The sequence below is a fragment of the Fusarium falciforme genome, chromosome 3 (genome assembly GCF_026873545.1).
Source record: "Fusarium falciforme chromosome 3, complete sequence".
Classification (NCBI taxonomy): domain Eukaryota; kingdom Fungi; phylum Ascomycota; class Sordariomycetes; order Hypocreales; family Nectriaceae; genus Fusarium; species Fusarium falciforme.
Window position 1 is genome coordinate 4,292,630 of NC_070546.1, and position 25,061 is coordinate 4,317,690.

Sequence of the window (25,061 nt, forward strand, 5' to 3'; positions counted from 1 at the left end):
CTTCCCTGGGCCCCATCTGTAGTGTCATTAGCATTAGAGGCCTCACTTGAAGTTAAACACCTCACCGTCTATATAGCTCGACAAACTTATCCGTGAGGATGTCCCTCTCAGATGGAACATGGAACATTGGGATTGAAGGTCGTGACAGCCTCAGCCATGGGTGACTCTTGTATTGCTCACAATTAGCACGATCTACATTCTTGTTTATCTATTCGGTATCCCACATTCGATTCAATGCTAATCCAATCGTTGAGTGGGTAGCCCATTGCACTTATACTGTTCGCTGCCTCATCCTCTCCTGGTGTCGATGGACTGCTTTCAGACACCAACCTCTCCACAACATCCAGTCTAGCCCGCAGTTGAGGCTTGAACACGCGACTTTATGTTTAGAAAGCAGCTATTGTTGAACGGCTTGATTTGATAGTAGGAACAGCATGACACACTCAAGTCCTACGCTGCAAACCTGCTATTTTCCCTGAGCTTGTGACCCCACACGTACAGGATCAAGGTGCCAGCAATACAAGCCGCGCAGAGAGCCCCAAGAACCGACATGCCTTTGGCTATATGCCAAGTATTAATATCCCAATTGATTTGTAAGTAGTCGACGTATTAATAATACACAGTTATTGTTCGTGCGGCTGCGATGAGTTAGAGGCAATGCCCCTTCTTTTCATGTTGCGGAATATAGATTTCGTCACGCTGACACATGGGCCACTTGAAGATGCATGTTCAGAGCAGACTTTTCATCCCTGAATGGATCCATAACGAAGAAGCTACTTCCCACGTATCTTTTATTTAGAGATTTTCGTTCTTCTTTCTTAAGAGCGGCCGATTAAAGGCCACGCCGCAAAAGCTCGTCAGGGGTATTATGGCCGGAATGATGAACTGTCTCGGTGACGAGACGTAACAAGGGGAACATCCTAGTCGCGTCAAGCATAAGACCTAGGTGATGCGGGAAAGTTCTCCATCTAGGATTAGCAAACAAGGGAGGCCATTTTTTTATCTTCCCCTAAATACGACAGGCAGCGTCTAATACACTACGTATACAAGGTTGACCTTTCCCTATGTTCGGACTGATCATGAACTATAATGCGCCTTTTTCTATAAGCGATTAACATTTCCTGCCGAGCTTGACTTTGTTAATCATCTCCGCTACGCTCAGTACCTTACGCCCCGTTTCAACTGCCAACATAAACCAATTAGGTTACGGTTTACTACGTTGGAAACCTTGACGACACACTATTTAAACACGTAAAAGACACCCAGAATGGTGACCAGATGAAAAAGAGGGGGTTTTCGCCCTAAGAATATCACTAGGACTCGCAGTTTCCTTCCTAACCCTACCCCTAACCTCGCCCCTGATAATAATAGGCTTGTATGTTAAAGCTAGTATCTGTTTCAGTCTGACATATCGTCGTGAGGTGCTTCTGGGGGCGCCGTAGGCTGCGGGGGACTGGGGAAGATAGTATCGAAAGTGTCCCAAACCGATCGATGTATAATTTCTGAAAGCTGCCCCTCTGAGCAACGCAAATCATCCCGAAACTCTGGCATCTCATTTAACATCGCGGCTAACTCGCGGATAACTCTATCAGGGACCTCTCGTCGTAAGAAGCTCCGATGTTGGGCTCGCATTTCGTCAGTGATGTCAGTGATATGTAGGTGGTAGTCTATACTAATATTAGCTTGTTGCCTATGTTTACGTCAGGGAGATAGTTGGGGGGGCTTACAGGGTGTGGGTATGTCCTTGTCGTTGACATCGGGGAAGATGATTGCATACATCTGCTTCCACCGTTCCTCTGTCGAGACGTTTCGCACACGTTTTCTTGACCGGAGTTTCCTAATGATATCTTCCTTAATGCAAATCCTATCGTTAGGAGCATCGATGACTTGGCAAGGTATGGCTTCGTGGCGATGTTGCTCAAGGTCCGTTTCTTCTTTGAACTCCTTAAAGCACCTATCGCAGTGGATTCTTAGAGCGTGGGCTCTGTAGATATGTTTCCTGATGATGTTAGCTTGGTGATTGGAGGAATGGACAGCAATAGGAGGTGGACTTGCCTAATCCGGTGAACCGATTCCCAGCCTCTCTGGCACCGAGGCCACTTCTTGTGAGGGTAATGCTTCGAGAATGGGCATGCGAGAGTTTGCGAGGCCTGCCCTCTTTGCTCCATCATCTTGACAATCGCTTCGTGCCCCTTGGATGCCGCTATCGCTAATGGCGTCCATCCGTCAGCGTCCTTTGAGTCGGCTTCAACGTCGATTCGATCCAGTAGCGCCCTCACTACCTGCTCATGTCCGTTGGATGCCGCTATCCATAGTGGCATCCGTCCATTCGCATCCTTTAAGTCGGCCTTGACATCGATTCGATCTCGTAGCACCGTGACCACCTCCTCATGCCCGTTCTCTGCCGCCACCCATAATGCCGTTCGCCCAGTCTCGTCCATTGAATTGGGTTCCACGTCGCTCCAGTTTAGCAAATCCGTCACCGTGGATTTGTGCCCTCTTTTGGCTGCATATAGCAGGGGTGTTGTTCCTGTCCGTCTCTGTCTAAAACTTGTCACTTCCCTTGATCTCCCCATGGGAGTCTCATGAGGTTGTTGAACGCAGATGGCTATCTCAGGCCAGCTAGAATCATGCTGATCCAGTAGGTGCAATCTCTCACTCTGAACCCTCCTGAAGTATTGCTTCGTCGGATCCGTGGTTTCGAGGTAGATTGCGATTGGAGTTTCCGCTCTTCCAATCAGCGTACAATTGAGGACTGCGAGACCCAAGGTCGGGGAATCCGACTGAGGAATAAATCTGAGCTTCAGGTGGACACCTTGATTGTCAACGGATATGGGGCTGCTGAAGGTATCGGAGCGACCTAAACGGACGATGCTGTGCGACGTGTCAAATGCAGCCGGGGAAGTTGCTAGAAGCCCGCCGTGGTTTTCTGTCGATCTCCAGGCAAAGAGGCTGAAATCGTCCGAGGTCTTCATAATCTGCTCCTGGAGTCTGATGAAAGCTCTTTCACCTTCTCCATATATCATGGGCATGTGGATGTCAAATATACCCATTAGACAGTATGCCAAATCTTCAATTCTCGTCGTCTTTCTCTTTGAAACCCATGACATCCTCTGCGCGACGCTCGCGCTCCAAATGTCGCCTCCTGAAAGGATACCGATGGATATTTGCGTTCGGTCGGATATAAGCCTTGCCAGCTCAGACTTTGTTCCTATCACTTCCCATTCCTTGTCGAAGAAGATGACTGTCGAGGGAGCGATAAGCTCCTGGAGGGTCCATCCTCTAGTAAACCATCGGCTCTGCGAAAACTCGCGAGACGGCACATCGGCAAGATATGCGTAACATATTTCGGCTTCTTGGTACCAGCGGTACATGGAATTGATCGCCTCAGACAGCTCCGCACTGCTTGTCTTATCAATACAGCAAGTATCAATCCATATATAGTCGAACCCGTCGGCCGCGGCAACAGAGCACGCGTTTCTTAGTTTGTTGTATCCCTCTTTTTTTTCCGCCCCAGGCTTTTCGATATCCTGAAACGTGATTTCGTCTTTCTCCCATGTGTGCGAAAGTATTGCAAATTGAGTCGTGGTCTTTACTTCTTTGACCTTGTGTTCAGTTGTATGAAGGAGACGCATTCTGCGTAATGCTGCTGATGGTATCGGGAAGGGGGATATAGTGGCAACACAAGCAGAACAGGGGGGAGGCTGTTTGCTAGGCTGTTCGATGAACTCTGCGCGCTTGTCGTCGGCAGTGCTGAGCAACGTGACAAGCCAGGGAGGGAGAAACCTGGGACAGGCCGGTTCGATGAATGAGTGGACACGGTTAAGTAAGGTACTGCGTAGTAGGGTGAGGTTAGGCAAATTGGGCAAGATTGGACAGCAATGAGACTAACCTCATAGGGCCAGGCGCGCTAGGCTATTTACAGTTCTCAGCCCACATTCTGTGTGACAGGCCTGCTTGAAGGCCAATTTATCCAAGTGTTTAGCATCCTATCTTCAACTTAAGCAGCAAGGTTACTCGTATATAACATGCACTATCTCAGTATCGCGGCCTTCCGAGCTAGGCTTAGCGCATCGCTGTTTTTATAATCCTTGGTTAAACGGACAAGACTGAACGGAATGCCGCAGGAGCAAGGTCAGGGAACACGTCCCGACCGGCATCGAGACCAAACGAAGATGCCCCCTCCGCCGCTACCTCCTCTGCCGAGCCATGGAAGCTACAGTACTCAAAAGACCAAAGGACTAGACCACCTCAAGGAAATGAGGAACGAGGATCGCACACAGGCCCTTTACAACGACTCGCCCCCCCAAGGCAGCCTGCTCCGTACCCCAAAGGCGACGTGATACACCACATTCTAGATGGCTATGTTGTGCGCCACGGCAGCCATGTCACCAAATACAGTACAAGCCCTCATGGTATGGGCTTTAATGACCACCCCAACGAGGCCGTAGCTCTACGTTTTGTCAAGACGTACACCACCATCCCGGTCCCCGAGGTCACCAGCAGTGACTGGGACCGCATTACTATGGAATACGTTGAGGGTGAGACGCTGAAATAGGCGTGGCCGGGGCTCACAGATGACCAGCGCTCTGGCATCTTGGCATCTTGGCTCAGCTTGGGGGATACATCTTGCAGATACGCGCCCTGGGCGGCATCTACCTCGGCCGGCTTGACGGTCACGGTGTCGTTGTCCCCAGCATTATGACACGCTCAGGAGGCCCCTTTGCCACTATAGCCGAGTTCCATGACTGGCTTGTGAAGCCGCCGAAGCGGTTGAAGGCTCAGTCCATGTATTTGGCACCAGATCACGACCCAGCTTGCCGTCGAGAGCCCCATCGTATTCACACACGGCGATATCGCCGCACGCAACATCCTGGTGCGTGATGGTCGTAATGTTGCTCTTCTGGATTAGGAGTACGCGGGGTGGTACCCAGAGTATTGGGAATATGTCTTTACGCTACGCGGCTTGGACAATATTGACTGAGAGACACTGGGCTGCCATGTCCCGTCTCTCTTTGCTAATCGCCATGATCTTGTGTACATCTTTGTGGGGTTTATCCTCAGCCTCTCATGAGTGAGAGCTAGTTAACCAACAACCCCGTCGATGATCTCATTCATGAGTCCATTTTCAACAAACCCGTACCACTCTTGAGTTTGGAACCCATAGTCCACAACCTATGGTATTTGAGCCCCTCAAGCAATAGATTTCGGTAGTTCCAATGGCTATCTCGGCCCATCGCCGGAACGACTGCAATAATGTTGACAGACATCATCCCCTAGCCTCTGTATACCTGCAAAGCTCTTGTGTCGGTATGGATGCGATGGTTGGGATGATGCCATTCAGCTGCTCCTAAGGTTCTTCTGGCTAAGGCATGTTGGGGGGCTCCCCAGGTAGTTCATTTGACGGCAAAAGATACTGACTGTACAAGGATGGATGGTCTGCAATGCCCTGCCAGAATGAAAACTCAGACTCCAAATCTTGCCCCAACTGCTGCCCCCACGGAGCGTCAGGATGCAGCTGCTCCGATAACTGCGGCGGGGCTGCCTCTATGGCTTGCTCACTGTGGATAAAGTCGAGAAATCGCTGGATAGTTTGCGTGGCTTTTGATAGAATGGCGTAATTGGGGTCTTCTGCCTTGACCACCGTGCCTCTCTCAACTTCGGCCACGAGAACTGCGAGGTCCTGGAGAACCCTGGACCTGGAAATTCGTAGGCACTGTGGTGTGTGGTGCTGGTTAAGCATCGCCATTATGATTATACCAGCAGCAGGCAATCCATAGTGAGCAATCTACGACATGTTAGCTCAAGTTGAACTCTTGGGCTGTCTGACAAACCTTCCAGGTGAGCCTAGTACCCGAATTTGACAGTTCCTCCCGTAGAACCATAACCTCGACAGCAAGCTTGAGCATCTCGATCGAAACTTCAATAAGAGGCGCCGCCGGCTCAGATAGACGATCCAGCGCCAGGCGGCGGATAAGAAACGTTGTGTGCAAGTAGTTAAGACGTGTGCTGGCCACAAAGTCGCGTTCAAACGGAACGTCGCTGTGTTGTTTGATGCTGGTGCTTAGGCGGAAGTGCGGTGGCAGAGCGTTCCATTGCGAGTCTGCCATTTCCTGTAAGGCTCTGTTGGATCTGGTTAGTTATGCTTTCAGCGTCAACATGTGTGTATCGACTCACCTGATCTTCTGCCGGCAGTCAGTGCGATTGTTGTCAAACATAAGCTCCATCACCTCTTCTTTCACAAAGGCACACAAAGCCGACCACCTAGTCTCCGCTCTGTAGTTCATAACCGACTCTGGCTCCCATTCACGAGTACCAATCGGCTCAAGCGTCGCTGTAGTACAATCCAGAGGCAGGCGGCTGTCAGGAAGTTGGAAACAAGAGAATCTCTTACTCAGACGCGGCGGTCGACCAAGAAAAAGCGATCCATTCTTGTCTGCTGAGTAGATTCGTGCAAACGCGGCTTTGCGTAGTTGAATGAGAAACTGAGGTGTGTCAGACTTGGCGTCCAAATCTTCGTGATATCCGAGTGCAAAGACGGACGCCATGACGTCCCCGAGCCTTCGATATAAGAAAAAGCCTTGGAACTGTTAGTATTGAAAGGTCCAAGAGAAACTGATAGCTTCGCTGACTTTGATCTCCGCTTGTGTATGTGTAAGTAATCGTGTTTTCGTACTGGATCACATGCTGCAGGTCGTTTAAGCAGTCCAGGGAGAGGCAGACATCTAGGGAGCAACCGACCAAGGCCAGTAACTTGTCTTTCAGATCGCGCTGACTGGCCTCTGTAGTATACAGAGTAGGAAAGAAAGGAATCTCGATCAAAGCCCGAAGAACCGCGCTTAAGAAGAGGCCTAAAGTCTCCCAGCGTGTATTTTCCCCTGTGAACTGAGCAACATATTCAGAGAAACTTGTGTTGCCGTCATACTCCAAGGGCCGGGTTGTGTTGGCTAACATCTTTTGGGCCATTCTAAGGTGCCAATCTGGACCCTCGAAGGTTGATAGACAGGAGTAGTTGGATATTTGGGCGCAGAGGGCCACAAAGGGTTCTGCAAGAGGCAGGTTTACCCCTTTTTCAATCCAGAAGGAGACGAACCTCTCCATAGACGATAGACTATACGATTCTAGGAGTTGTTTTAATAGCCCGGCTCCTTTTCTAGCCAAAGGGTTATCATCCAAGGAGGGACCCTCAGGGCTTACGGAATTCGGGGAACCACTATGCCCTGTTGCAGCAGTTGGAGATCCGTCTGCCTGGTCAGGAAATATTTGGTTGAAGATGGCGACATGACTTGAACGTCCGATATGCCCCGGGTTGGGATACAGGTAGGTCTTGTTGGTGACCGGGGGTTGAGAACTGGTACGAGTGGGGGTGGCATCTTGAGAGACACGACGGCTGGGCACACACTTTTCAGCATCTACTCTGAGCTCAGTGAGATAATGGTGCAATATACCGGGAGGAGCGACTTTCTTGGGGCCGCGGTGAGGAATCACTTGCACGTTTTCTCTTGAAGGGGGACACTCTGTATGTGCATAACCCCTGCTTTTGTTGGCTCCGACAACGGGAGCAAACCGGCCGAGTGTGGTCGCATGCAAGCTTGGCCCTTCTACAGGGATCACACGCAGGTTGCCTGGAAGCCATGTTTCGAACTCGGAGAAGGGCTGGGTATCGGAGAGCAGTGTCAATGGAGCGGAGAGAAGACGCACGGGGTGTTCGGAGCGGAGAATACGCACAACCGTTTGTCAGTGAAGTCACCATGATAATGTGGGCCTGTACTCCGTGTGACCCCAGACCCGAGACACCAACACTAATTCGGGTAGACTTTCCTGTCCTGCCCTCAATGGCGCCAATAACCGCACCAAACCGGCCCGCTATTACAAGCAATAGGGCGCAAGGGCGCAATTACAAGGTCGTTTCTTATCAAAGCCGGAAACTGCGAGCGAGAGTGGACAAAGAGGGGAATAGAGTTCAGTTGTTGGCCGAAGACGGGGAGTATACCCACCAACAAAGGAGCAGAGTCTGTCAGTGAGAAGAATGAGCCCAAGATTGAGGATTTAGCTTGGAGTTAATTGAGTCTGCCACAACTCTAGATGCATGAGAATTATCTAGTATAGTAAAAATGCTATCTAATGCCATTACTCACAGCTTAGATCCTCGCACGCTGCGCTGCTTGATCTCGTCTACCAACTCCACAACTCTCTCCGCGCACCCGTAGGATGCTTGATATCCCCATCCAGCATGGCCATAGTTGTGAACAAGCCAGGTCGAGTCGTCAAGTTTCTCGCTCTCAATCCTAACTCCATCTTTTCGCAGTGGTCGCAAACCCACACCATGTCGGATCACGTCCAGACCCTCAATCCCCTTTCCACCGGCAATGCTGGGGAATACATTGACAACGCGCTTCATGATGCGCAGCGCAATGTTGGGATCTGGGTTGGCGTTCCAATTGCCAATGTCGTAGGTTCCTCCAAGGATGGTGCCTCCACCGCCTGCTCTTTGCATCACATACATGTCCTCGGTAGACCCATCATCTGTGCCAGATACTCCAAGCATGATGGGGCCTTCGTTGCGAACCAATACTATCTGGCCTCTTGCAGGTGTGAGCTTGGTGTCGTTCACGCCGCCGAGCTTGAGGGAGCCCAGGCCTGTGGCGTTGACGACAATAGACGCCAGGGAACCAGTGCGGCTCATTGTCTTGGCCTCGCTGATGTCTGAGAGAACGGCCCTCTTGACGGTCACACCGTTTTTCAAACATTGACCCAGGAGCCACTGGAGGTATGTGGCAGTGTTGATACAAACGCTAGTGAACTCACTGCCGGATTGATACCCTTGAGGCAGCTCGTCCGCCTTGAGTTCCCGAAAGTCGGGAAACAGAGTCTTGCACCAAGGATCACGGTCAAGGAGATGATCGGTAGGATGGACAGAACCCTTCATGTCCTTGTCTCGTCTGAACATTCGGGCCTCTGCAGCAGCTGTGGTGAGACATTGGGCTGACGGGCGGGAAAAGGTCACTGACTCTGAAAGTGAATACCAGCTTCCGGGACGTCCTCGGCCAGTCTTTTCAGCTCTGGCCAGGTTCTGCTTTCCCACCGCGAGTTTTCCTTGCTCGCCATCCTACTCAACTAGGTAGCTCTCACTGTCCTGGTCATCTGGTGATAGCACTCACGGCAAGAAGTTGGCACCAGCCCATGGTGAGGTGTACTCAATGTCATAGTCGCCGGGCATGTGCTTTGCAACGACGGTGACTTTGTTGGCCTTGGAGAGTAGAAGGGCGGTTGTCAAGCCGCTCACACCGGCACTTAAAGTGAGTCAGAAACGGGTTGTTTTCTTGAGATTGGAGGAGGGTCCCACCCTACAACTACAATGTCTTGAGACATGTTGAATTGAGATTGAAGAGTCGGGTTTGGATTTCTCTTTATGAGCTTTTTGTCAATAGTTCCGAATAATATTTCCAGGTGTTCGAGTTTCGGTATCTTGGTGACGAGTAAATCGCCAAGTTGTTGCCTTTTAAAGAGAGGGGAAGCGGATACCATCGGATCCGTGTTGTTTGCGCGACCGGAGGGTCATTTCTCCGATCTCGCTACCAGAGATCCAGTCGGGAAGGCTTTCCTCCATTTGAAGCATCCTTGTAAGGGTATGTATAACTACTCATTATGTCTCTATTCAGAACCAAGGTGAAACCTGTAGCTACAAGATTGTTTCACCCAACGATGAACGGTTAATGTCCTCACCGACAATTCTCGGTCAAACCCAATGACCCCCCCCCCAAAACCCCGCAAATAGCTACCCCGGATTATGCCCTGAGCAATGATAACATCAATCTATCGAGGCCTGATTGGCTTTGCCGGGATTTAAACCCGAGATCGACGACTGCCGAGGAGCTGACCCAGCCTGCCGAGGCAACCCCCTCAGCCGCTTTATTATTCCGCGTCTTCCGTTGCTCTAAAACTTGGAATAAAGCGGCGTGAAAACCAGTCGCAGAATTCCTCCGGCTTAGCTAAACCTTGCAGCTTTGCCCTCAATCGTTAAAGACCTGCGAAGCCATCATGGTCTTTCATCCGCCGCCTTGGGTCCCCCCTCTTCCAGGTTCGTGAGCAAACGGGTCCTCAAAATACTGATGCTAACAATGGGTAGAAATCCCAGACTCTATCACCGTTGATGAATTCGTCAATAGCGAAGCATATGGGAGGAGATCCTTTGCGACTTCCAAGAGCCCTTACACATGCGGTGTAACCGGTCAATCTCGCAATGCTGCAGATGTTGCTGAGCGTGTCGAGTATCTCGCCCGAGCCCTTGCCAAGAATACCCATCTTGATCCCCTCGAAGGAACAGAATGGGACAGAGTCGTGGCCATCTACTCTTTAAACACCGTAAGTCTGCGCACCAAGCCATCGCATATCTTCTAATGAGGCAGATTGACTACATACCCGTCACCCACGCTGTCCACCGTCTCGATGGCATAGTTACTCCTGCAAGTGCTGCTCACTCGATTTCCGAACTTGAACATCAGCTGCGTTCTTCTGGTGCCAAGGCACTATTCACCTGTGTTCCATTACTCGACAATGCGCTGAAAGCAGCGCGAGCCGTCGGGATTCCCGAGAAGAACGTTTTCCTTCTTCCAGTACCTGGAGTTTCAGCACCCAGTAAAGTGAAGACTATTGAGGATTTGATCTCTGAAGGAAAGGCCTTGCCGCCTGTGCCTGTTCAGAAATGGATCCCAGGACAAGGCAAGAGACAAGTAGCCTATTTGTCTTACTCGAGCGGCACATCTGGACTTCCGGTGCGTAATTTTCTAATATTCCTTCTGCCTAGCTGTCTAACGTACAATAGAAAGCCGTCATGATTTCTCACTACAATGTGATTGCATGCATTCTTATGATCCACACGTTTGAACAGGGGGACCATCGAGACGGTGTTTTAAACACCCAGGTCTCTCTTGGCGTGCTCCCTTTCAGCCACATTTACGGCCTCGTAGTCGTAGCCCACGTCGCGCACTATCGAGGAGATGAGGTCATTGTTCTTCAGAAATTTCAGCTGGATCAACTGCTGGCAGCTATCCAGCGATTCAAAATCGAGGTGCTATACGTTGTGCCGCCCATACTTGTTCAGCTTCTAAGCAACCACGACAAGTGCAATAAGTACGATCTTAGTAGTGTTCGTCTCGCTTTCTCGGGAGCTGCTCCATTGGGCAGTGAGGCGAGCCACAAGATGTTGGAACTCTTCCCCAAGTGGAAAATCAGCCAAGGCTATGGTATGTGCTCCATGAGATGATTCTGGACAAATCTGACAGTGCACGCTAGGCCTGACGGAGGCTTCGCCATCAGTTTTACACAGCAGCGAAACAGACTCGCTGATGGGGTCTTCCGGTTCGCTGCTACCTGGTGTCAAGGCCAAGATCCTCGATCAATATGGCAAAGAAGTGACTGAGCATGAGACACCAGGCGAGCTTTACGTGCAATCACCCAATGTGACTCTAGGATACTTGAACAACGCAAAAGCAAACGCCGAGACGTTTGTGTGGGACAAAGACGGGCGCTGGCTCAGAACAGGCGACGAAGTGCTTGTACGGAAATCTCCTGCCGGCTTTGAGCTTTTTGTGGTTGTGGATCGGATCAAGGAGCTTATCAAAGTCAAGGTAAGCTCAAATGACCCCTTGAAAGCGTGTCTAACTCTCTTAGGGTCATCAAGTAGCTCCAGCTGAGCTTGAGGCCCATCTCCTCGACCACCCCCATGTTTCTGACTGCGCCGTTATTGGGATCCATGACGACAGAGCAGGCGAAGTACCGTTGGCATTTGTGGTGAAGAGCAAGGAAGCCAGTCACCTATCGACGGAAGAAGTCGAAAAGTCCATTCATGAACATGTTGAGAGTCACAAGGCGAGACACAAGTGGTTGAAGGGCGGCATCAGGTTTCTGGAACTTATTCCCAAATCTCCGAGCGGGAAGATCTTACGGCGAGTGTTGAGGTCTCAGGCTGTTCCAGTGGGCAAGAAAGAGCTGGCAAAGCTCTAGTTTTTCAGTCAAAGCACCTGGTCTCATAAATGTGGTCAAAATCATAGAATATTATTGGAGTATAACTCCCATGTCGTGCAATTTAGGAGTATCCTACCCATGCCATTTTTCTTTTTCATGACCTGCTATGCCGGCCGTGCTATATCACGCATGCCCATTTTGCTGTCCCTTTTCAAAATATGATCGAACAGCACAACCAAATCGCTCCATCGCTCGGTCCAACGTATCTTCCTTCGCCGCGGCAAATGTCAAGCGGAAGCTAACCTGCTTTAAATCCTTGACGTCGGGTATGAACCAACTGGCCCTGCTAACGAGCACTCCATTCTCTTGTGCCCGGGAGAAAATATCTCCTTCAACCTCGAGGTACTTCTGCCATGGCGCGGATCCATTGACTTGATGTATCGTTGGGTTGCTCTTAGACAAGTCGAGGTCAATCCATAAAAACATGCCAACTTCTGGAACCTGCCACACGCAGTATTCAGAAGGAAGATGTTTCTCGCAAGCTGCTACTAGCACATCTCGGCGTCGACGATATTCGGCAGACAAGTTCATGAGCCACCGGATAAACCCTTCGTGCCCCCAAGTCACATCCAAGAGTTTGTATGCCATTACCTGCGAAGGGCCACTTGGGCAGACGACGCCGACTTCTGAGTAACATATGAACTTTTCAATGACTTGGGAACTTCCCGTCACCCATCCACAGCGCAACCCGGGTGCCAGGATCTTAGAAGTTGTGTCCATCCTCAGAACGCGGCCAGAGATATCGAGAGACAGATAAGATACTGGTAGGCTTTTGATGTAGTCGTCCAGATCTGTGGGAGGCGCATCGGCGGTGTGCTTTCCCATCTGGAAATAGAAGTAAGGGTCGTCTTCTAGGATGAAGAGATTGTGCTTTTCGGCAAGCTGGTAAATCTCTTTGCGCCGCTCCAGACCCTGTGTTGTGCTTGTTGGGTTCTGTCCACTTGGGATCGTGTATAGAACAAAAGGCTTCCGTCCTTTCTTCGAGTCCCAGGTCTCCAGCTTGCGGTCCAGATCCTTGGGTATGATGCCTTGGTCATCCATCTCGATGCCCAAGATCTTCAGTCCCTGGGCCTGAGCAGCAGTAATAGTACCTGAGTACATGTACCCGTCCATAAGGACAGTGTCGCCAGGGTTGGTGAAGATGCGAAATGCAATCTCCATGGCAGAGGTAGTGCCGCAGCTGAGGACGGTCTCCCAGTCTTGGTAAGGGGGGTTGTGTAATAGTTCAGTGTGTTCGGTGAGGTATCGGAGGAGCTGGGGAGATCCTGAAGAGTAGCCATAGTTCATGGCGATACCGAGGTCATAGTCATCTTCGCCCTTGGCACAGCCCATCCGGACACCTGACTCAAGAGGGCTCTTGGCGCCAGGTGATGAGCTATCGGGGCAGAAAAGATCCATAGATTCCCAGGGGAAGTACTCGGCAGAAGGTCGAGCAACTCCCAGACTGATCATGTCAGGATGGTTGAAGGTCCTGGATGCCAGCTTCAGGGGTGAGATGATTTGGTTCCGGCTGTCAACGCTGAAGCGGTCATCCCATCTTTTGGCCTTGGGCTTGTCTTCGACATTCTTGAGTTTGTAAAAGGTTGATGATGCATAGGGCGCGGTGACTTTTGGAAGGGGATCAGAGGATGCCCGGTTTTGTTCAATCTGGGCAAGCTTCTTGCGCAACATGGTGACGGGTACTTGGTGAGGAGCAGAGAAAGAAGACAGAGTTCAATGGGTATACTCAGATTGATGAGAAGAAAACAAGGGAAGCAATACCGCCATTACTAAATTTATATCCCCACGGAGTATTGGTCTCTTATCACGGGGTCTAGGCGCCGGACCCGGCGTCGGAGTGTCGGAGAGAAAGTGGGACCGGAGTGTCAGGGTCGGAGAAAACAAGCCTCGGCGTAGAGATGGACATCGGCTATCGGGTTTGTCTTGATCACACTTCGACCCCATCTTTCATCCTACTTAAACACGCATGCACCACTGTAATGACCCCTGCTCTCACACTCACACTTCACTCCATCCTCAACTCTCCCATCCGCTATCATGTCTTCATCTATTAAGCTTGCGGAATACCTCTTTACTCGTCTACGCCAATTGGGCGTCGATTCCCTCCACGGAGTCCCGGGAGATTACAACCTCACTCTCCTTGACTATGTCCAGCCTTCAGGCCTGCGATGGGTCGGAAATGCCAATGAGCTCAACGCCGCCTATGCCGCTGATGGCTATGCCAGAATCAAAGGTCTCGGAGCCATCGTCACAACCTTTGGTGTCGGCGAGCTATCTGCAATCAATGCCATCGCCGGGGCATACGCAGAATTTGCTCCAGTCGTTCATATCGTTGGCATTCCAGTCCGGGACGCTCAGCAATCTCGTCGGCTGATTCATCATACCTTCAACGATGGTGAATATCGCCGCTTCGCAGCTATGCATGCGCACGTCACAGTGTATCAGGCGTGCTTAAACGACCCTCGGACAAGCGCAGAGCAGATTGACGAGGCACTCAGGCAGTGTCTGCTACAAAGCCGGCCCGTCTACATCGAAGTCCCCGTGGATATGGTTGCTAAGCCACTGTCCGCAGAGAGGCTACGGTCTCCAATCGTCCTCCCAGAAGCGCAGCCCAACGAGGATGAAGACGAGGTCCTTCGCAAGGTCATGAACAGAATTTACAGCGCAAAGCAGCCTCTTATCGTCGTCGATGGCGAGACCAGGCCGCTTAGAATCTGCGAGGACGTTCAGGCTCTCATCAAGAACACCAAGTGGCCGACATGGTCAATGCCTTTCGGCAAGGGTCTTACAGATGAGACGCTGGACAACTTCCACGGAATATACAAGGGGTGTTTCGACGATCAAACCGTTCAGGACTTTTACCAGAGCTCAGACTTGGTCCTCTTCTTTGGTCCGCATTTCAGCAACACCAACAGCAGCAATTACACCACCATTCCAAAAGAAGACGCCGCAATCTTGTTTACAATCAATGGAGTACAGATTGGCACTCGACTATTCAGAGATGTGTCTTCCAAAAATATCGTCTCTCGCCTAGTGCGCGAGCTGGATCCCAAGCAAGTGCCATCCTACACTCCCTATCCTCAGCTGCCTCGCGACATCCTCCTCCCTATTCCGGATAAGCCGACAGATGAGATTCTCGCTCAGGACAAGCTGTGGAAGTCTCTGGCAAACGTCATTGAGCCTGGAGATATCATCCTCGGCGAGACTGGTACTGCTGGCTTTGGCGTTCGAGAGATGGCCATTCCTAAGCACACGAGAGTTTTTACGCCCGTGACTTGGCTTTCTATCGGTTACATGCTTCCCGGTGCCCAAGGAGCTGCCCTCGCACAGAAAGAGCTTATCGAGGCTTCCAAATACCATGGTTTGTCGTCAGCAAAGACCATCCTAGTCATCGGCGATGGAAGTTTCCAGATGACAGTCCAAGAACTCGCAACCATGGTTCGGCATCATCTCAACGTCGTCGTCTTCCTGATCAATAACGACGGCTACACTATTGAGAGATGCATTCACGGGCGGAATCAAGAGTACAACGACGTCACGCCGTGGCGATATCTCCAAGCGCCATCCTTCTTTGGAGCCAAGGAGACAACCTATACTGGTTCAGCAAAGACTTGGCGTGAGCTGAAGGAGGTGCTAAAGCACGAGGGGTTGACAAAAGGCAAAGAACTTAGGATGGTGGAGATCTTTTTGGATCGGGAGGATTGTCCCAAGGGACCATTGTGGAATTATATGGAGGCACAAAGGAATGGTAAGGGAGTCTTGAACTAGGTAGGAGCAAGTCCCGAATATAGACTATATTTATGCATTCTCTCTCTATTGGCACAGTTATCCCAGAAAGGTCCGGGCTCTAACTATAACAAAGAACACAATACCAATACTTCATAACATCATATCCCAATACTAACACAGTGGCCTCTTTATGCATTCAATCCGCTGTAGGTTGAGATTCCTATCTCACGTGCTAATGAACTCCACTATCTTCTCAAGAGCAACCAGATCACCCTCTGTCGTGCCAGCCAACGTCTTGGGCACCCATTCCTCTGTGTACCCGCCACCAAAGTCGACAACCCAAGCATCCTGGCTGCTATCGATCAACACGTTGTCCGGCTTAGCATCTCCCCAGACGACCCCAGCATTGTGCAGCTAGGTGATGATGTCCCGAAGCTGGGCTGCCCATTTCTCGCACAGGGCTGTCGACATCTCGGGCTTCACAGCGCAAGACAACGTCAGATTTTTGCAGTCGATATAGATGAGCAAAAGGCCAAGAATTGCGCCGCTGTCATCCCGCACCAGACCATGAAGGCGTGAGACCCTGGTCGTACTGTCAAGCCGTGCCTTGTCGATCTTGTTGTAGGTATCCAGCTCGGCCTTGAGGCACTGCTTGTCGCCGCGATGCATGAGCTTCAAGAATGCGATGGTGTCGTCCTTCGGGAGAACTTTGCGTGGTGCGTGGTTAGGAGGCCCAATGACCTTCTCCTCGCAGACTCGGATTTCGGACGGTTTGAAAGAAGTCCACGGCGTGCAGAGTTCGTCAGGGAGAAGAATGCCAAACATGGATTCTTAGTTTTGGTTTTCGCATTTTTTCCGGCACTAGATTATCGGAGACTGCTCGCAAGGTATAGACAAAAGTTTCGGGGTTGAAAAAGTCGTCGAGGGTCGATTGATGCGTCTTGTCTGGAGGGGTAATTCCCAGAAAAGGGGAACAGCGGCTCAGCAGCCCAGTCCCAGAGGTCTTCGACAGTGAAACCATCCAGCTCAAATTCTTCAGCGACTCGCAGGAAGAAGAGGTAACGCTCTTTCAGCTTGGGTGATTCGGACAAGTTGTCGGCGACCAAACGCAGGACAAAGCGTTTGCCATTGCAAATAACCGTCAGCTCCGAGTTGGTGTTTCTGGTGCTGGAGTAGAATCCAACCACGCTCCATTCTAGCGGTGTCTGCGACAGCGACATCGCATTGCCACAAATTTCAGAGATACCAGTACTCAAGCTGCCTTAAACGTCTTCCGTAGAGGGCATAGTTGTGTTGATGACGGACCATTGTGCCTCAGCGCCGGAAGCGGGGGAGTGGATTCAGACTAGAATGGGTACAGCACATTGTGCATGATTGCCAATGATTGGTATTCAACTCCCAGTTTGCATTACATGCGCTTGGAACTCTCAGATGTCTAGAAATAGGATACAGCCACGAAGCGGACGAGGCACGTCCGCATGATCAATCAAAGCAAACGATCCTTTGGCCCAGGTGCCATGATTAATACTGTTATCGGTCACAGGTTGTGTTGGGTCGAGTGGACTCAAAGCAGGGGCGCAGATCAACAGTTATACTCATGTGTTGCCGTTCTGAATGGCTCACTCAGTGAGCTAGTTAATATGCTCTTCATATTCTATGGAGCTAGACTATACACGGAGACTATTTTAATCGTGATGGTTATCCCAAGAGGCTTTGTAGAATTATCTAGGGCCCCAAAGAAGGAGTAGATAGTTTAACTAGAGGGTCATAGGACACGAGCGCAGAGTATTTTGATGTTACAGTGATTGCCATTTGCTCATGAACCCTGCCTCGCTATCCGGCGGGCTACACATTGGCACTCTCCGCGCGAGATAGAGCAGCTTATCGGGTACTGCTAAACCATGCATCTAACCAGACAGCATCTGCAAGCCCAGGTCACTTCAATCAGGCACTGCGGCCCAAATCACGTGTGCGCTGGGAGGCCGACCACGCGTGCGAGGGCATATTACGCAGACAATGCCGTCACAACCCCGCCCAAACATCATCACAACTTCTCTACCCTCACGATGGGCTTCGACTGTGGTTTTGATATTTACCCTCGGCTCGAGGTGACTCCTGAGAACAAGGAGGCCTACCAACGATTCCTCGATGAGATTATAGACATCTACAAGGACACATATGATCTAAGAGGAAGACGGGATGACGGCAAAGTACTAGAGATGCCAACAGATTCTGATCATCCCGATCACTTCGACAAAGTCAACATTTGTTTCATGGTCGGCGAGTGTCCGCATATGCCCAGCAACCCCGAGCGATGCGACTATTTTCTCCGCTTCAGCTCAAAGGTCAGTGGGCGCCTGACTGCCCCTGCTGAGCCGTACATCAGAAGCGTGTACAAGATTGCGAAGAAGCATTTTGGCAGCAAGGTTCATTTTTGGGATGAGCTGCGAGAGACGGATGATCAGCGGCAATGGGGCTGGTATGATTGGCAGCAAGTCCACGACGCAGAAAAAGAGCTCAGAGAGCTGGAAAGGGGAAAGGAGTCTCCCTGAATAGTTTTGACTGGGAAGCGCGAGGAGAAATGGTATCGATGTTGATCGACGTCACTGGTTGATGTCGGGAGCCAGCACCTTCTCTTAGAGACCCAGCCAGTGTTACGCTGTGGTTGGGTTTGCAAGTTGGGTCATTATGTAACGGAGAGCTCTCATATCGATGATAGGGTGTTGGGTTCCTCAAATTGTCACAAGAACAGCAATACCCTGACGCTATTTGTTGGTTGCTCACTCAGTGAGCTCAGATGTTCTCTACATTTAGTAGAAACTAGATTATGTACAACTATTATTTATCCAGTACAGGAGAATAGAAACCTTCAGCTCTTTGTGTCTTATCCAGTTCCCGGATATCAATGTGCCTCAGCCCTGATAGTCTGCTGGACGTTCTTCTCCATTGGCGGCTCAACCTCTCCATCAGTCGACTTATTCTCATCAAGCTTGGCATCATCCACCTTGGTAAGATCGATAGTCTTGAGAAAGAACATGACGATGAGCATGGGCGCGAGGGCGGCTGTGGCGGCAATGGCAAGGAGTTGCTGGGTCTCGCAATATGACTTGTCGATGGCGGCGCGGACGGGGGTTCCCTTGGCGAACTTTTGGGCGGCGACGATGGACTTGTAGATGGGCATGGCCTTGGCCTTGGCGTTCTCGGGGAGGTACTTGACGAGCTTCTTGGGGAGCATGTTGTTCCAGATCGCACCGCTCACACTGGGGGAGTTAGCATCGCTCTTAGTACGTATGCAGAGGAAACTTACCTAGTACCGATGGCACCACCAAGGTTCATAGAGGCGTAGTAAACGCCAGTGACAACAGGAACATCCCGCTTAGCGACGAGAGCCTGAATGGAGACCTGAGCGGCAGTCTGATAGAACGCACGGCCGACACCAACGAGGGTCTTGGCGGTGATGAAGGAGGCTTCGTTGGCACTTCCTCCGTTCTGGTTGACAAAGTAGATCTGGAGACCCTGGCCGAGAACAACGAGAGGAACTCCGATAAAGATAAAGATCTGAGTGCGCTTGCTGTACTTCATGAGGACACCGACGAGGACGGAAGCGATCTGGAAGGCAACACGGAGGGCATTACTGTAAATGGTCAGCATAACTATCTTGAAAAGGGGTATTGGAGGGCATACTCGATACGGGTGGAGTGGCCTGGGCTGAATCCACCAGCAACCTGGAGATAGCTAGGGAAGAAGATGGTGAAGCAAGAGTAGTGGAAGAAGTCGAGCATGGACAGGACGCAGGCCGCAATGACGGTTCGCTCCTTGATCATGCGGAAAGGCACGAAGGGTTCCTTGGCGAACTTGGCGTCCCAGACGAAAAAGACGGCGACGATAACGACTCCGATAACCAGCATGGCAATGTATCCGCCCTGGTCCCATCGATCGCTTCGTTTGGCGCCGGTGAGGGAGAGGGGAATCAGGGTGAGACCGAGACCAACGACGAGAAGGACAGCACCGAGGATATCGAGATCGACCCAGAAGAGGTTGACGAGACGCTTGCCAAGAGGCTGAGACTTATCGGCAGCATCCCAAGCACCTTCACGGCGGTAACCATTCTTGCGGGCCTTGCGCTGAAGGATATAGAGAGTGATGATGAGAGGCGCAGCGCAGAAGGGGAGGATAACAGCCCACATTCCGTATCCCCATCGCCAAGTCGAGTGCTTGAGAACGCTATCGGCAACAATAGATCCAAGGTACAGAGTAGGGATAGAGGCGACGGATTCGGGAAGCGATGTCCAGAAACCTCGGTTGATCAGGCTGGTTGTGTCGGCGATGAAGACTTGTTGCATGATGACGTATCCAGTGTCACCGATAGACTCGAAGATGCCTCCAGCCTGTATTCATTAGTGGTGTTTTGAAAAGGTGAGAGGGAAGCTTACAATGTACGTGGCAATGTTCTGGCAAGCAGCGTACATGACCTGCGAGAGGACGAGGAAGAGGATGGAAAAGGTGAGACCCTCAGCACGACCAAAGACCTGGAATTGTTAGATGACGAATTGTAGTTTTGGTTTGAGTAACTTGCATTGGAGAACTTGGCCATGATGGGGTATGTGACGAGACCGATGATAGTACCGACGACATTGGCCGTGGTCAAAGCAGAGTGCTTCTTGAACTCGGACGTGGCGTAGGCATCATACACCTTGGTCGCATACTTGAGGAACGAGGTGATGAAGGTCGTAGCAAATAGACTGTTGTTGTCAGTATAATTCAAGACAGAATTTTGTCCAAAACTCACCCCGTAAAGGCGATGATCAAGGCCCTCCGAGACCACGTCTCAGCCAGAATATCCGTATTGGTCGGGACATGGCGCTCCTCAGTAGTAACACCCTCTTCTTTTTTGGCCGCCTCGAGATCGGCCGAGCTTCGAGGATTAGACGCAGTATCTGCAGCCATTGCTGAAGATTTGAAGGACAGGAAGAAGCCAGAAATTGAGTTGTTATCCTTGCTGTGGTTCACAATCAGATCCTTCCAATGCAACGCTACGGGGCCAACAGCTCAAGTTTATATTCTGCTCGTGTCTCGGACCCTCGTCGTCAACAGCGGAGGCATTTCCGCCTAGCCCACATCCCGGTGCAGCGACCAACCGAGATCGGGCTCACTCACATGTCATGCCACTGCGAAGTAAAACTCTGAGCGTGGGGTTCTGTACCTTCTATGGAGCCATCTAATCTTATCAGATCACCACCTAACTGGCTGCTTGACGCAAGGATCGACCAGGCTTTCAAAACACGCGGCGTGGGTTCCACTGTGGGCTGACCCGATTTCTCCTTGGCATTAACCGTGATGGACACCTGAAAAACCGTGATCTAACCGTGATCTAACCGTGATCCAAGGGAAAAGGCCTCACCCTGTCCCTGCCTGTCTTCTCCACGTTGGGAATAGCTTCACGGACGAGGGAACCCTGAACACGCGACATTTTTTAATGCCCACATGCAAACGGTCAGATCTGGGAGCTTGGCGTGGGAGGTCTTTGGAGGTTTAGATCCTGGCAACGAACCCGTCCTGCTGGTTCAGACCTGGAGGTTGAAGAGTCCACCTATGACAGACCCGGGAGATGAGAGAGCTTGGTGTTTTTCACCCCACTGTCGTCGGGTCATGGCGGCTTTCGAGATGCCTTTCACGATGCAGCTCAACGGCGCGATCTCGGCTGTTCTTTTTTGACACGAGACACATTGGAGCACATGGTCACTGCGGATGGAATCACCCGGTAGTGTAAGTCCCAGCTGTTACCAGTCTGCTGGAACAAGACTTGACTGGGGGTAGCTCAGCTTTCTTTCAACTCGCCGGCTCATGTTATTGATATTGTGTGCGTAAGAAAATGTCTTGGTGGCGCCGCCGAGAACTTGGCGGAAACATAAGACCACTTGATCTGACTCGCTTGCCACGCGGTAGATTATCAGCGCAGTTTATCAATCGCATCAGACGACCTCTGTTATACGCCAAGGAGCGGCCGCGCAAATTCATCCATCGTCTTGGAAAGACAAATGTCAGACGCTCAATGCTGATCATCCGGAAACTCGGTAGTACGGGAATATCCTAGTTCCGGACAAAGACTCTTCCTCCGTGTCCCCGATCGTAGACGACCTGATGAGAGGCAACCCGGGCCATTACCTCCGTGGATACGTAAAAAGCGCACCGGCCAAGGTTCGGGATTTGATAATGGAGGTCTTACAGGGCTGACCCATCGTTCTAGAGGTTAAAAGCGCCACAAAAAAGAAGACATTTTTCGCTTGCTAGACGAGGGAGACATTTGAGGTTCATGCATATTGACCGTTACCGTGGCGCCACTCGGAATAGCCCCCCCCTCTCTTGCGTGGGTAACGCTTGGACTTGGACTTGGACTTGGCAAGCTAGAAAAAGTTCCGCACTTTGTTCTCATTTTAGACCTTGTCATATTACAGGATAATAATCGTCTCATTGGCTCCGATCCCGTCCGGGGGGTCATGTGAAGGGGTGGTCTTTTTAAAGTCGGGCATTCCCACCTTTGGGCTCCGTCATTCTTGGTATGGGGATGTTTGCCAGCATCTTAAAACCTCTATTAAATATTTTTTACAGAATAATTCTATAGACAAAACAAACTCGGTATGTCGCTGAACTCCGGATGATGCTTTAAGCTTTCGGGGGTTGTATGTATGTTGCCGACGTGGCAATTGAACCGTCTTCCTCCACTTCAAACCATTTACAAAGAACACTTCTGTCAACCCAGGTTGTCCGGGCACTTGGCGCGGATTGGGGCTCCGTAGTAGCGGAATACAATGGGCACTGGTGCCAACACCAGCGACAAGAATGCGAGAATGCTATTGCCCCAGCCCAGGCCGACATGATTGTACATTGACAGACCCGCAAGAGGAAGCATGGCTCCGGCGATTGAGCGGAGGACTGTCACGGCTGCGACGACGGAGGCCGCGTAGGAAATGTAGGCGTCGATGAGATAGATTTGGAGACACATCTATAATCCTCGTTAGCGACGTCCTTGAAGGGAATGCAGGCGACTTACCATGATGCCCATCAGACCAAAGCAGAAGAAGGCGACGCCAATCATGGGCACGATCCAGTGGGTGTTGTTCTCAGTCGACCATCCATACCAAAACAGCGACGCGACAATGATGATGCCGTTGGGCGCAATTAGCCAGACGGGAAGACGGTCTTCGGGAACAGTCTTGCCGTTCTGCGCGAGCTTCTTCTTGATGATGACATCGGTGATGACGCCAAACAGCATGACACCGAACAGCATGCCGATACCGGTGGGCAGATACGCCAGACCAATCGTTCCAGTGCCGAAGCCATATTGCTGCGCAAACACAAAGGTGAAAGTACTGAACATGAGGTATAGCACACCGTACACGATGGCGACGTAGAGGGAGAGGATGAGCACGGGGAAATGGGTGAAGAGGAGCTTCATCGGGCGAATGATGGCATGCTCAAACTGCTTCCTGCTAGTAAGGCTGGGGTTGTGCAGAACCGAGTACAAGTCCTGGTTACCAGTCTCTTTCCTAAGACGAGCAGCCTTCTTCTCGAGGAGGGCGGGATGGTATGTCTCGGGGGCTGCAAAGTAGCAGACAACTGAGAGGGCACCGGCCTATCTTGTCAGTCTAGGGTACTCTCAGGGACAATTAAGGCACTTACAAAGATGGCAATGACCCAGAATACCCATCGCCAACCGAGATCTTCGATCATGTACCCTCCCATCAACGGTCCGATGCAGGGTCCCAGCAACGGCCCCATAGCCCACACAGCCATGGCCTTGCCACGCTCCTCAACAGGAAACATGTCAGAAATAGTTCCACTACCGTTGGTAACAGGCGTAGAACCAGCGAAGCCCATGAGGAAGCGGAATATGATGAGCATGGGCATGTTTTGGCTGAGGGCGGTGATGATTGTCGCGATGATGAAGAGGATGTTGGCAATGTTGAAGACGGGCGCGCGGCCGTAGATCTCGCTGAGGGGTGCGGCGAGGAGGGGACCAAAGGCGAAGCCGAGGACATAGACGGATACTACAAATGTTGCAATGTTTTCGTTGTCGTCTTTGAACTCGCGCATGATGTCGGGGACGCCTGGGGCGAACATGGAGGAGCCCTGTGGTGGGTTAGAGGGGGGACTTGGGGGTGGTTTGGGGGACGTACGAGGGGACTGTGAAGCTGTTAGTATTCTGCATTCTGTTGGAGATGGAGATGTAACTCACGTCAATAGGGTCATGAGTGACAGGGCGCCGATACATCCCCATTTCTTCTTTGGTGTCCAGTTCATGGGGTTGTTTGGGTCGTCGTCGCCATCCCAACCAACAGCATTGGGATCTTGAGGCTCAGAGCTCGAAGGCTCACCCTCTTTGTTGTCACTCTGAACAGCTGCTTCCTCGTCTGTTTGTCGCTTCCCCGATTCGCTACCAGGGACCGAAGGAGTGAGTGTTCGCTGGCTCTCGGGACGAGCCATATCGTCGAGCTGGATGCTCTTGGGAGACTCTTGTTTCTCAGCCATGATGGATTAACGAACTTGATGATTGTCACAGACTGTCAGCACCTAAAACATCATCCAGATTGGGAACGCAAGATATTTAAATGTTGCTGCCATCTTGCATGCCCATCTCCCTCGTCCACATGACACCACCACCAATCGCAACCCCGACCGAACGAGAGCGATACCGAGAGCGAAGGCGCTAACACTGGAAATTGCAACACCCGACGACGAATTATGCTTCATTCCCGGGCTGTCGGACCCGTTAAATACCCCGACGACACCCATTTCTGGACGTTTTCTGGGGTTGGTCATGGGCGCCATGGGGAAGAAAGGTGTCGGCGCCGACTTTATGCTGTCCCCGCCCGGCAGCTTCAACTTCCGGATGGCGATTTGTGCAAATCGTCCGGTTTTATGCACAATTTGTGCATACGTCTCCGGGGTAGCCCCCTTTCCGGGTCCGGGCTTGTGAAGCGCCACGTTCCACTTTCGAAGATTGGATCAAGATTTCTTTCTCGGTTTCGCTCTCTTTATAGGAAGATTTTACGGGTGTGGCGCATTTTTACGCGTATTTTTGCCAGAGTCAGGCGATGCAATGTAGATGTGCATATCCCGAAACCGAGATGCCCATCTCATCACGACACGCCAAGATCTTGTGTCGTGATGATCTAGATGTGACACGTCGGCGCTCAACATCTCGTGATATCGTCGTCACGCTCAGAAACAGACAACAATCCCGCCTGCCTGGTTACGAAACCTGTCATCCCGTGTCCACGTGCAGGGTAAGTGATCCTGTTGAG

General features: G+C 51.2%; 12 protein-coding genes across 12 annotated transcripts; 4 read left to right on the top strand and 8 right to left on the bottom strand.

Annotated features, from left to right (window-relative positions):
• Nucleotides 1-1,398: 1,398 nt before the first annotated feature.
• Nucleotides 1,399-3,374, bottom strand: NCS54_00455900 (HET and ankyrin domain protein; the record flags this gene model as incomplete). The annotated part of the gene is made up of 3 exons (XM_053150089.1): nucleotides 1,399-1,667; nucleotides 1,728-1,999; nucleotides 2,056-3,374. The coding sequence occupies 3 exons, from the start codon at nucleotides 3,372-3,374 to the stop codon at nucleotides 1,399-1,401; spliced, it is 1,860 nt and encodes a 619-aa protein (XP_053006064.1).
• A 1,043-nt stretch (nucleotides 3,375-4,417) lies between these two features.
• Nucleotides 4,418-4,884, top strand: NCS54_00456000 (Non-specific serine/threonine protein kinase; the record flags this gene model as incomplete). Its single annotated transcript, XM_053150090.1, has 2 exons — nucleotides 4,418-4,541; nucleotides 4,586-4,884. The coding sequence occupies 2 exons, from the start codon at nucleotides 4,418-4,420 to the stop codon at nucleotides 4,882-4,884; spliced, it is 423 nt and encodes a 140-aa protein (XP_053006065.1).
• A 481-nt stretch (nucleotides 4,885-5,365) lies between these two features.
• Nucleotides 5,366-6,548, bottom strand: NCS54_00456100 (Hypothetical protein; the record flags this gene model as incomplete). Its single annotated transcript, XM_053150091.1, has 3 exons — nucleotides 5,366-5,788; nucleotides 5,835-6,123; nucleotides 6,178-6,548. The coding sequence occupies 3 exons, from the start codon at nucleotides 6,546-6,548 to the stop codon at nucleotides 5,366-5,368; spliced, it is 1,083 nt and encodes a 360-aa protein (XP_053006066.1).
• Nucleotides 6,549-8,134: 1,586 nt separating this feature from the next.
• On the bottom strand, nucleotides 8,135-9,372 carry NCS54_00456200 (DAO domain-containing protein; the record flags this gene model as incomplete). The annotated part of the gene is made up of 4 exons (XM_053150092.1): nucleotides 8,135-8,967; nucleotides 9,012-9,109; nucleotides 9,162-9,293; nucleotides 9,347-9,372. The coding sequence occupies 4 exons, from the start codon at nucleotides 9,370-9,372 to the stop codon at nucleotides 8,135-8,137; spliced, it is 1,089 nt and encodes a 362-aa protein (XP_053006067.1).
• A 669-nt stretch (nucleotides 9,373-10,041) lies between these two features.
• On the top strand, nucleotides 10,042-12,006 carry NCS54_00456300 (Hypothetical protein; the record flags this gene model as incomplete). Its single annotated transcript, XM_053150093.1, has 6 exons — nucleotides 10,042-10,081; nucleotides 10,130-10,365; nucleotides 10,410-10,775; nucleotides 10,826-11,246; nucleotides 11,296-11,630; nucleotides 11,674-12,006. The coding sequence occupies 6 exons, from the start codon at nucleotides 10,042-10,044 to the stop codon at nucleotides 12,004-12,006; spliced, it is 1,731 nt and encodes a 576-aa protein (XP_053006068.1).
• Nucleotides 12,007-12,150: 144 nt separating this feature from the next.
• Nucleotides 12,151-13,698, bottom strand: NCS54_00456400 (Aminotran-1-2 domain-containing protein; the record flags this gene model as incomplete). Its single annotated transcript, XM_053150094.1, has 1 exon — nucleotides 12,151-13,698. The coding sequence occupies one exon, from the start codon at nucleotides 13,696-13,698 to the stop codon at nucleotides 12,151-12,153; it is 1,548 nt and encodes a 515-aa protein (XP_053006069.1).
• Nucleotides 13,699-14,046: 348 nt separating this feature from the next.
• NCS54_00456500 (Pyruvate decarboxylase) lies at nucleotides 14,047-15,795 on the top strand (the record flags this gene model as incomplete). The annotated part of the gene is made up of 1 exon (XM_053150095.1): nucleotides 14,047-15,795. Exon 1 carries the CDS (start codon nucleotides 14,065-14,067, stop codon nucleotides 15,793-15,795), a length of 1,731 nt encoding a protein of 576 aa, XP_053006070.1. The 5' UTR covers nucleotides 14,047-14,064.
• Nucleotides 15,796-15,981: 186 nt separating this feature from the next.
• Nucleotides 15,982-16,581, bottom strand: NCS54_00456600 (Protein kinase domain-containing protein; the record flags this gene model as incomplete). Its single annotated transcript, XM_053150096.1, has 2 exons — nucleotides 15,982-16,170; nucleotides 16,240-16,581. 2 exons carry the CDS (start codon nucleotides 16,579-16,581, stop codon nucleotides 15,982-15,984), a joined length of 531 nt encoding a protein of 176 aa, XP_053006071.1.
• Nucleotides 16,582-16,622: 41 nt separating this feature from the next.
• NCS54_00456700 (Protein kinase domain-containing protein) lies at nucleotides 16,623-16,976 on the bottom strand (the record flags this gene model as incomplete). The annotated part of the gene is made up of 1 exon (XM_053150097.1): nucleotides 16,623-16,976. The coding sequence occupies one exon, from the start codon at nucleotides 16,974-16,976 to the stop codon at nucleotides 16,623-16,625; it is 354 nt and encodes a 117-aa protein (XP_053006072.1).
• Nucleotides 16,977-17,822: 846 nt separating this feature from the next.
• On the top strand, nucleotides 17,823-18,308 carry NCS54_00456800 (Hypothetical protein; the record flags this gene model as incomplete). Its single annotated transcript, XM_053150098.1, has 1 exon — nucleotides 17,823-18,308. The coding sequence occupies one exon, from the start codon at nucleotides 17,823-17,825 to the stop codon at nucleotides 18,306-18,308; it is 486 nt and encodes a 161-aa protein (XP_053006073.1).
• Nucleotides 18,309-18,658: 350 nt separating this feature from the next.
• NCS54_00456900 (MFS domain-containing protein) lies at nucleotides 18,659-20,703 on the bottom strand (the record flags this gene model as incomplete). Its single annotated transcript, XM_053150099.1, has 6 exons — nucleotides 18,659-19,016; nucleotides 19,064-19,390; nucleotides 19,441-20,144; nucleotides 20,190-20,285; nucleotides 20,333-20,498; nucleotides 20,546-20,703. 6 exons carry the CDS (start codon nucleotides 20,701-20,703, stop codon nucleotides 18,659-18,661), a joined length of 1,809 nt encoding a protein of 602 aa, XP_053006074.1.
• A 1,804-nt stretch (nucleotides 20,704-22,507) lies between these two features.
• NCS54_00457000 (MFS domain-containing protein) lies at nucleotides 22,508-24,285 on the bottom strand (the record flags this gene model as incomplete). The annotated part of the gene is made up of 5 exons (XM_053150100.1): nucleotides 22,508-22,759; nucleotides 22,808-23,389; nucleotides 23,437-23,886; nucleotides 23,934-23,940; nucleotides 23,993-24,285. The coding sequence occupies 5 exons, from the start codon at nucleotides 24,283-24,285 to the stop codon at nucleotides 22,508-22,510; spliced, it is 1,584 nt and encodes a 527-aa protein (XP_053006075.1).
• Nucleotides 24,286-25,061: the final 776 nt, after the last annotated feature.